This window comes from Hordeum vulgare, chromosome 5H, assembly GCF_904849725.1.
Source record: "Hordeum vulgare subsp. vulgare chromosome 5H, MorexV3_pseudomolecules_assembly, whole genome shotgun sequence".
NCBI classification, from domain to species: Eukaryota; Viridiplantae; Streptophyta; class Magnoliopsida; order Poales; family Poaceae; genus Hordeum; species Hordeum vulgare.
This window is the reverse complement of record NC_058522.1, coordinates 476,856,410-476,867,185: the sequence shown is the minus strand read 5'-3', so window position 1 is coordinate 476,867,185 and position 10,776 is coordinate 476,856,410. Positions and strand designations below refer to the sequence as shown.

General features: G+C 42.9%; 1 protein-coding gene across 1 annotated transcript; it reads right to left on the bottom strand.

Moving 5' to 3' along the window:
* Positions 1 to 221: 221 nt before the first annotated feature.
* On the bottom strand, positions 222 to 2,079 carry LOC123396400 (serine/threonine-protein kinase UCN-like). Its single transcript, XM_045091346.1, has one exon. The coding sequence runs from the start codon at positions 2,028 to 2,030 to the stop codon at positions 402 to 404; it is 1,629 nt and encodes a 542-aa protein (XP_044947281.1). The 5' UTR covers positions 2,031 to 2,079; the 3' UTR covers positions 222 to 401.
* Between the last annotated feature and the right edge of the window lie 8,697 nt (positions 2,080 to 10,776).

Below are 10,776 nucleotides of genomic sequence, written 5' to 3'. Positions count from 1 at the left end.
TTATTTGTATACAACGCCGGTGATTAGATGCGGTGAAAAAGAATGAGGTGAAAGCAGTACTTAGTAACTTATCAAGGCTAGCTAATTGGTCTGTAGTTGCCTTTTTTCTTGGTGATGAAGCAAAACTTAGTAACTTAGGACCCGTTTGGAATCCCTACGCTCCGCGGCTTCTCCTTCGAAGCTCTAGTTCAAAACCATAGAGCGGCTGCACAGGTGTTTTGTAAGTTTTTAAATTTTAAGAAGCTAATGGATTACCGAACGAGTCATTACTCTAGCATAATCTTCGTGTCGTATTTACACATACGACGATACAATACAACTAAACCCTAGTCGCAGGATATAGTGATTCTCCAAGGTGCAAAACGGTAAAACTGACATACAGCAGGTGAAAATAACGAACGTCAGAACTCTGGCAAGGACTCTGGCGATCCATCTGCCTGCGGTGGAGGCTGGTGAAGCTTCTGCAAGTAATCTACCACGCCGAACCCCTCGCACGCCACAGTGTCATCAGCCGGCGGCGGTATGTACGGCGGCCGGGACACCTCCCCGAGCAAGTCCCACGCCACGCCGGCGAAGAACGGGTGCGCCCTGACCTCGTCGGCGCCGCCTGAAAAGCCCAGCCTTCTCGCGGGGTCCTTGTCCAGCAGGCGCGAGATGACGTCGGTGAGGTCCGGCCACCGCCGCCCGACGTCGGCCGAGAACTCGGGCTCCCGGAGCAGCACGTTCCGGAACGTCTCCTTCCGGTTCCGGCCGCGGAACGGCGTCCTCCCGAACGCCATCTCGTACACGAGCACCCCGAGCGCCCACCAGTCGACGGAGAACTCGTGGCCGTCGCCCCTCACCACCTCCGGCGCCACGTACTCCTCCGTGCCGACGAACGAGAAGGACCTCTCGCACGCGACGCCGCCGCTCGCCGCCGAGCGGAAGCTCGCGTGGTTCTTGCCGCGGCCCGACGACGCGGACGCCCTGGCGGACCTGGCCTTCTTGAGCTTGTCGACGCCGCCGTCGCTCCTGTTAAGGTACCATGCCAGGTTGTGCTGGGGCTCATGTCCGGACGACGCGGCCACCGAGGACTCGCTTCTCGCGAAGATTCGGCGGAGGTGGCGGTACTGTCGGCCGTGGGGCTTTGGCTTCGGCGCCGTCGGCGACGGCGTAGCGGACGAGCACGGCGAGGAGGCGGACGTGCACGTGGAGGCGGAAGGGGACTTGGGCGGGAGCAGCCGGGAGAGGTCAAAGTCGGTGAGCGTGACGTGGCCGTCGGCGCGGAGGAGGACGTTCTCGGGCTTGAGGTCGCGGTAGGCGATCCCGGCGGCGTGGAGGTCGGCGAGCGCGGAGACGAGCTCGGCGGCGTAGAACCTGACGGCGGCGGGGGAGAAGACGCGGTCGGGCTGCGCGCGGCGGAGCTCGTTGAGGTCGCCCCCAGCGCAGTAGGGCATGGCCCACGCGAGCAGGTCGGGCGTCTCGGCGCGGCCCAGCAGGGACGGCAGGTGCGGGTGCGCGAGCCGGGACAGCACGGACACCTCCCACCGCGCGCGCCGCGCGGCGTCCTCCGCGCGCCCGGGCGCGTGGGAGCGCCTGTCGAAGACCTTGAGCGCGTACTCGGCGTCGGCGGCGACCAGGAACACGGTGCCCATGGCGCCGCGGCCCAGCACCCGCGCCGCCCGCGCCGATGGGAGGTCTATGTCCATCACGCCCGTGCCGGACACGGGCTGCATGATCGCCCGAGAGCGCGCGCCAAAGCCAAGCCTCGCGCGGCGTCGTGTCGATGCGCGGAGCTGTGGCCTCGTGACTGTCGGGCTGCGAAGGGGCGTGCGAGAGGACGTGCCCATATAAAGGTGGGGCGGGGATGGGCCGGCGCAGCTTGTCTGTCTTGTTTCCCCCCCTGCGTACTGAAGCAGAGCGGCCATGCCATGTCGACAGAGCTTTGTTGTTGCCTCCGGCGTGGCTCTGCCGTTTTTCCTCGTCCGCCGGTCAGTTTCATCCTCGAGAAAGTTACTTGTACCGGCTTGAGAATTAATTTCTCGTGGCATTGAGCACCGTGGATAACAAAACTTGTCAGCACGATGGAGAGAAATTGAATTGTTTATAGGTGGCAAAGTTGCATGGCCGGTCTTCGCTTCGATTACACCAACTGACCGGATGCAACGAGGCAGGGTTCTTGGCGCCGTTCGACCAGTTACTTCTCATAGGTGTGCATGGCACTAGGCAAAAACATACTACTATAAACAGTACTTGCAGTTGCAGATGAATGGTTCGAACAAGGGCGTGGAGCTCAAGAGCGAGCTTTACACGTACGAGCAGATCATATCAAGAACCAGAAGGATCTCGTCAATTATTTGGACTGCAAGAACCAGAGGGTGTTGTTTCAAGGACTTGACAAGCATTCAAATGGATAGGAAATAATTACTACTACAAGCCATCAATCATGTGATGCAACGGATCGAGCATCCATATAGAGATTCGGATACCGCACGGGCTAGTCGATGGCCGCGATTGGCATGTGACAAAAGATGATGGCCTCCTCGATAGGACGCGTCGTACGTCTCGTTTCCGTGAAATTTTGCTTGGGATGCGGCTCGTGATTTGCGCTATCGTACATGTCCGTGCAACGTATATATGGTGGTCAGTACCGGACGGACCCTAACTGCAGTTGACGTACCGCCGTAACCCCATAACGAAATGGTGCTTGAGTGGAATTACGTTTTCGCTAAGACCATTGACCGGGAGCCAGCATTTGCACGATCCTCGAATTAAGCTGGCGGTGGTTTAATAATTAATCAAAGCCAAAATAAAAACATGACGATCAATGCTCACCTCCTGATCGACGGTGACACTGCTCTTGTTACATGAAGATTGCAGCCTAGCTTCAATTTATGCTGAAATCAAGCGAAGGAATGCCAGGCCTTCCTGTTTTCGTCAGCTAGATCTGCCCATTGTTCAGTCCAGCTCGATCGCTCGAATTTTAAAAATTGCAAGCAAGCCGGCTACATTTATTACCGATAACACGTGTGGATTATCTGAATTTACAGTTTCATTTACTGTTACCAGGACGATACATACAGCTGCTTCCACTTGAGCAATTCGGCTACTGTGCGCGTGTGACTGATGCCTCCTCCTGCTACCGCATGAGCGCGGTTGCCACTTGTGGCAGCCATGGCACAACTCGCCGGTAAGATCTCTGGCAGGAACGGGCCCTATATCATTGAACCACGCCAAGATTGCATCTGATCGTTTTCACCTACCAGGGTCCTGACTCCTGAGCTAGCAGGCTGCCCACCGGCCACAGCGTTCGGGTTCAGTACGTTACGTAGCAGACTGACAGTGTCCGTCCGTCAGTGCTGTGAATCTGTCTGAGAAACAAGGCGCGACCACGCCACTGCTCATCTTATCAGCGGGGAACAGGAGGCTTCCAAGCACAGCCCCTGGAACCCAGACCCGAGCTGGAGGAAACGAACGAGCTCTTCTGGCCGTCGGTTCTCTGACAGAAACAACGGTGTCCTCAGGGGGATTGCCAGTGAGCCTGTACGTACGTATTACAGCGCAGTTCGTGCTACAAAGAATTACGGTGTTTTTTTTTTTCGTTTTGAAGAGTTTATTTATGAAGCCTTCGCTTGCTTTTGGCCTTGCGTCATTGCGTGTGTCTCAGTTCTGTCTTTTCTTCAGGTATAATTCCTTGTGGAGCCCTGCTGCCTGAATTCCAGGGCACGTAACCTGACATGTATTAGTAGTACAAGGATTGCAGTCTCCACCGTTACGCTTCAACCAACAACCAAAAAGCTCCAATCCATCGAGAGCAAAAGGTTACGTTGGACTCAACGATTGCATGACACATGTACGTAGGAGATCGAGGGACCAGTGGATGAGGCATTCAGGTCCCGGCGTGGTCAAGGCTTAGTAGACCCCGGTGTTGCGTTGGTGGCTGTCATTACTCGAATCCTGCTTAATCCGTTCGTGTCTGAAGAAGCAATGCAATGATCACTCACCCAGAGACATGATTAGAGAACGTGGCTAAGCGTGGCGTATGCGTGCGTGTCACGCATCAGGCTGCAGGAGCAGGACGCGGGATCACGTCGCTTCCTGCATGCGATGCTAATTTAGAAGTCATGGGAGCCATGCACATCCCTCTCACTAATTCGCCTCGCCATTATTATCAGCTAGCTCTATCGACCTCTCGGTATCATCTTGTTAATTCGTGCTTGGCATGCACAAGCGTCCTGCTCGATCACACCAGATGAGAGATGATCCGCGATAGTCTTTAACAAATCACTAGTGGAATGCTGAAGCCGCAAAGCTGAGGAGAGTTAGCCCACACTACGCAAAGGGCCTGGTTAGAGTAATGATGCTGCAAAGTTTCTCCTTGTTATTTTTATGTAGGTGTGGCTAACTGTGTCGGCCATTACATGCAGGGTTCTAGAGCAAAACGTGCTGGTTTTTAGGGTTAAGCCATGAGGATCGCCGGAATGATTCGTGGTACCTGGCCATGTAATGGGCGACAGAGACAGGACAAGAAGGCTTTTCCGTCTATATTTTGTGTGTGATGAGCTGATGATTAGAGAAGTCCAAATCGGTAGTAGCAGTAGTAGGTGTAGGTCCTTGACCTTTGGCGCCATGAGAAAATAGGAGATCAGAAGCACTAATCAATCCTGTCATGTTTGGTCATATGCTTTCTGCAGTCACACCTGGCGTATGGTATTTCTCAGACTATATGGATTGTTTTTGGTGAAGCGGCTCAAAAGGAGTGGCTGCTTATGCTGTCCAGGGCTTGATGCTTAAGGGCACGGGCACTGTAACTACCCCATTTCCACAAGGCGCAACAAGTTTACACGTGATAAATTTCGGTGTTCCTGCGTTATAAATGTGCAGGACTTAACAAGAAAACGATCATCAGCGGATAATCGTCTTACGAGTAGTTTAAAGCGCAATTTAAAGTCGGCCTCAAGTCTTTCCATGAATAAATACCTGAATTATGCTGGCGCAGAAAACAGAAAAACCTTAATTAACGTGAGAAAAGCACATCTACCATGCACACGATATCCTGTGCATGTGTTGGCCGTTGATTTTATTGGAGATTCCCATTCACGCATGCCTATTTTATGTAGTACTGCTCATTGTGGTCATATCAAGCAGTTGCTCATAATAAAACTAATTGTTGATAGTTGCATCATGTCTCACCATGTTTCGTAATGTTTTTTGTAGTTTCATAATCCTTTTCTTTTCTGCGGGTTCATAATGTTTCACCATGTTTGAAGACTCGAATTTTAAACCCGTCAAAATATATTCAAGAACGTTTTTTGTTTGGAAGGCCTTGTCACCAAGAACATTATTGATTTTTTTCCACATGGAACAAATAAATATCTATGAAACAAATTTGAAACCTGCTTATCAAAAAACTAATTTCAAAAAAATATTCGGTATTGGTCTTGTTGTAAAGATCTTTCCGCAAAAAACACAGTTGCGTAAACTGAAAGTAAAACACATTTTTTATTTCAAAATATATAGGCACCTATTCGTTTGTATGAAACTAGTAAAAGGACCCGTGCGTTGCAACGAGAGAAAAACAATTATAATCTCCAATGATGCTGATCATATTATGTCTTTAAAATTTTAGGACATTTCTTGAAATGCATGAACATTTTTCGAATTAGCAAACATTTTTTTCAATTGCACTCAAAAAATAACACACAAACTTTTTTTCAAAATCCTGGACTTTTATTGTTTTCACCAACCTTGTTCTCAAAATAATGAACATTTTTCTGAATATGCGAATATTTTTACAAAAATCCTGAGATTTTTTTGAATTCACAAACATTTTATTTTTTCTTCAAACTTCTATTTCAAAATTCCCAGTTTTATAAATTGCCAATGTTTTTCAAACTTCTAAATTATTTAAACTAAAAATGGAATAGAAAAATGAAAATAAAAAATGAGACTAAAAACAGAGGCACGAACTGTTTTTAAGATTTTTACAAAATTCCCAGTTTTATAAATTGCCAATGTTTTTCAAAGTTCTAAATTACTTAAACTAAAAAATGGAACAGAAAAATGAAAATAAAAAATGAGACTAAAAACAGAGGCACGAAACTGTTTTTAAGATTTTTACAAGGACTTTTGTTTAAAATCGTTGACTTTTTTATTTTATGGATATTTTCTCAAAGTTTAACATTTTTTTATATGCAAACATTTTTCAAAACTCCTCAGTAGTTTTTGAATTCTCAAAAATAATAAAAAAAAATTGAATATTTTATTTCGAAATTTTCAATTTCTTAAAATTGAGAAAAGTTGTTTGAAGTTCTAAATTATTTAAAGTAGAAAAATAAAATGGAACTGAAAAGAAAAATAAAAAAACTAAACTAAAAAAACAGGCGCCCACATATGGGCCGGCCCAAATAGGTGTGCTGCATCTTTTTCTAATGCTCAGAGCGTAATATAGGAGGTGCCTACATGGGCCGGCCCAGTCTGGAGATTTTCCTGATTAAAACGTTTTTTATGACTTATAGGTGGCATTGGTGGGTAATTTTAGTCAATTTTAAAGATAATTTGGATGATGTACGGAAGAAGCACTATTTACTTTATTAGTAGGTAAAGACTTAGTGACTAGAGAGGGATAGAGAAAACCCTATTGATGACACTAATGGACCCACAGAACAAGAATAAAAGAAATGCACATGCATGCATCGGAGGTCTCGTAGAAAATCCTCTCTCTAATTTGTTGCGGGTACTCGTTCTGAGCCTTTGGCGCCACAACGCGTTACAGTTTGCTGTAGCGTTCTTTTTGTGTCTTTTTTTAGGAATTGCTGCAGCTTCTTTATTCACACGAAATGGCTTTTTTATGCAAGTTCACACGAAATGACCTTTCTTTATTAAAGATTCACACGATATGGTTACTCGTAAGTCCGTAAGGGCACGTGTGTTTGTGTTGATTTCTACCAGCAAAAGGGCCTATGCGCTATAACAGAAAAAAAAAATTCATAATCTCTAATGATCATGATCATATCTTGCTACACCACCAAAATACACTATCACTATCAATTTTGTGATATTATGAACATTTGTTTCAATTCGTGAATATATTTGAATTCCTGAAAATTTTCCAATTCCATTAATATTTTTACAAAATTTTAAAATTTTCTGAAATGATTTTTTTTGACTTCAAGAACATTTTATTCTATCTGCAAACGTTTTTGTAAAATTGTGAACATTTTTTACAGTTTTTTTAATTGGCGAATATTTCTAGAATGGATGAACATTGTTTAAGAAATGTGGAAGAATTTTTGAAATTCACGAACATTTATATGGTTTAACAAACATTTTTCTAATTTAACCAACATGTTCTGAAAGGTTCAATATGTGAACATTTTATGAATGAATAAACTATTTTGTAAGTCATGAGCAGTTTTTGAATTTTAGGATATTCTGCCATTCATGAACATTATTTGAATGAGTAAAATATTTTGTAAGTCATGAGCAGTTTTTGAATTTTAGGATATTCTGCCATTCATGAACATTATTTGAATTGGTGAATATTTTTTCAATTTAATTAACATTTTTTGATTTTTCACCATTTGTTTTCATAATTTAAAACATTGTTTTCACAAGAAAATATATTTTATAAAACTGGGAACATCTTTAATTCCACAAACATTTTATCTCAAATTTCTCATTTTTAAAATATATGGAACTTTTTTAAAGTCCCAATTTATTTAAATATAAAATAGAAATAGGAAAATAAAAAAATAAAATTTGAAAAATAGCCCCTCGAACATGGCCCGTTGCATGTTCTACGAACGTGTAGAGCCGAGTATAGGAGATCCCTACTACATGGGCCGGCCCAGGTGGGGGTTTACCTGCGTGAAATTTTTTTATCACTTATAGGTGGCATTGTGGGTAATAGTTTACAATTTTGGTGGTAATTTTTGTGATGTACCGCAAGAAGCAGTAGCTCTTTTATTATTACTAGCAAACATGTATGTATGTTGCAACGGAAGGAAAAAGCACCCCCCTTATACACATTGGACGATATCAGCAAATAACAAACAACATGATAAGTGGTGTTGTGTAACAAACATTATGGTAGAATGATTTTTGAAGTGTACTCAAGGTGTTTTTAAAAATCTTTATGGTTAGAATTTTAAAAAATATGGATATTAACATTAAACCACTTTTTACATAAAGCTCGTATCAACAGTTTAACGTACATCATCGTATGTTGATTGGTTATTGTGCACGATGAAAAATAGGATGATCGTGTCCCTTTTGTAACCTTTACCATAGGGTAGCTAGTAGAAATCAACATTTGCTATAGTCTCAATACTATCTTTTGCGAGTGTTAAACTATCATATATATTGAAGTTAAATGGGATAAGAAACATATGTAATATGCATTTCCAAAATATCCAATATAGAGAAGGTATTAATTAAAGTTGCATCATAAATTATTTTTTAGAAATGTGTAACACGCAAGATAATAACATATTTGAAATCTACATGTCCGACGGCGGGCTTCGGTTCTTTAGCCCGGACACTCATCTCCGACGAGTCAGGGCGAGCACTGATGGGGATATGTACCTAGGGTAGGGTTATAAGCCTGACCTACATGTCCGACCCAAGGTCACAACATTCATCAAAAATTTGTTGAGGGTTTGGTTTGTTGGAACCTAGCTCTCTTTTGGAAACTAGATACCTCGTGTGTGTTTTCCTTCAATTGGTATCTTGTTTCCTTTTTATTTGGCATGTGTCAATGTATATCTCATGCCTTGTTGTATATTTTATTTGATATCCCTCAAGTGATAGTTTTTCATTTGCTATCTTATTATCACTTGATTCCTTGTCTTTTGGTACCTTATCAACTATATGTTGATTGGATTCTTGAAAGCCTTGAGCATGCATATTTACTATATGTATTTCCTTTGGCATGCTTTCTTTCTTTGACCCAATATATAGGGGAAACTCCACCTTGTCATAAAATGGCTAACGTGTGCATGAAATTCAAATTCATATCTATATGCACATATGTATGTGGAGTTTGTCCTATGTATTGTCGGTTTTTCTAACTCTTTGGTCCCAATGAGTTTGGGCACCATTTTGTTTGTTTTGTTGTTCCAGGAACAATTGGAGATGCATTGGATGCTCGGCTCACCTATAAGGAAGGTGTTGAGACCATGTGATTATTGAAGCCAAGTTAGGATGATCAAAGAACAACTATCTACTACATCAATCCAATGTTGTCTCGGTAACAAGTATCTACTTCATGCATTATCTTCTTGCAAAGGCCCTTGTCTTTTCTTTGCAGGATGCATCATGGCATGAATCTCTTGATTCGTCCTTGCAGTACTTGTTTCCTTTCTCAAAGCATCCTAACGATGATGTCTTATTACTAGTTGGGATGTCTTTGATGTTCGTATGTTGGAAGTTCATATTGTACAATAAGAAAATATTAGGCCATGTGCTATGCTTCCGAGCAAAAGATCTTATTGATATATTTATGACTTCCTTTTGGATATCTAGTTTGTTCCTTCTTGTAACCATTTCGTGTGTACATTCTTCTTTGTGGATATATATCATCATGATTGTCTTCTACTTAGAATATTTTACACTTGAGAGAAGTTACATCTCTAATTGATATCCTCTTTTCTTTTACGTCCACCGTTGCATTTCCTTTTTCGGTTTTTGGTGGCTTTGTGAAAGGATTTGTCTTGAGTGCGTATCTTATTTTACTACATCTTAATGCACTCTGTGGCCGTGAAGATTTCCTCATGCCTGTCTTGATGAGGGTTTTGCCATTTCGACTGGTATCCCTCCTCTCTTGACAAGGTTCTTATTTCCTATCTTCACCATGGGTTGTCACAAGCGTTGGTTCTTATTTTGTTTATCAGTAAGCTTGTGAACCCATTTTCTAGTATGTGTGTGTGGGAATGATATGTCTTGCACTTTGTGTCTCATTTCATCAAGACTATGTTGATGAGTAATGTTCATCCTTATCTTAGTCTTCTCAAGTGCCTTGCCATGACTCACACACATTATTTTGGTTGAGCCTAATCTTAAGTTGCTTCTTTTACATATTGCTCAACCACTTGTTTTGTGCAAGAGATTTGCTTATTGTCTCATCTTTCTTCTTGCACCCATTGTGTGTTTTTATTAATTTTGGGGGAGCAACGATCCTATTTTGTGCACTTGTATCATATACAAAAATCTCTTATTAGTGCAAAAATCATGGGGAGCATCTCTAGTTTTGATAAAACACTCCGTTGCTTTTATCATAATATCTTTTATTCATGTGGTTCGAAGGACCATATGATTGTTTGTTCCATCCGGTATCTTTTGATTGCTTGCCTCTATTTTGGTATGTCCTTGTGGCATACGATTCCTTTATTTGCAATCTTTGGGTCCTCAATATAGTTTGTTTTCCTCCAACTACTTATCATTGTATTTGTGTATTTCTTTGCACTAATTTGCTGAGAAGTACACACTGTTTGGAGGACCACAAAATATATTGGCTTTCTAAACTTTTCGTCCATTTTGGCAATCGATGCCAATGGGGGAGAAGTTTAGAGAGTTTAGTTTACTTTGGATATGTTTAGAGGGGTTTGCTTTTATTGCGTAAGCATTTACATCTTGCACGCATGCATTATTGTTTTGTATGTGTGCGGTTGGTTATGCTTATTTCCTTATATAAACTCTCTTGAAGTAGTTGTCATCAATTACCAAAATGGGGGAGATTGTTAGAGCATATATCTCCATATGTGGTTTTGGTACTTGATGAAAATTCCTATGGACTAA

Bases quoted from the DNA above. Each gene is read 5' to 3' on its own strand.
- LOC123396400 (XM_045091346.1), bottom strand. From the start codon at position 2,030: ATGCCACGAGAAATTAATTCTCAAGCCGGTACAAGTAACTTTCTCGAG.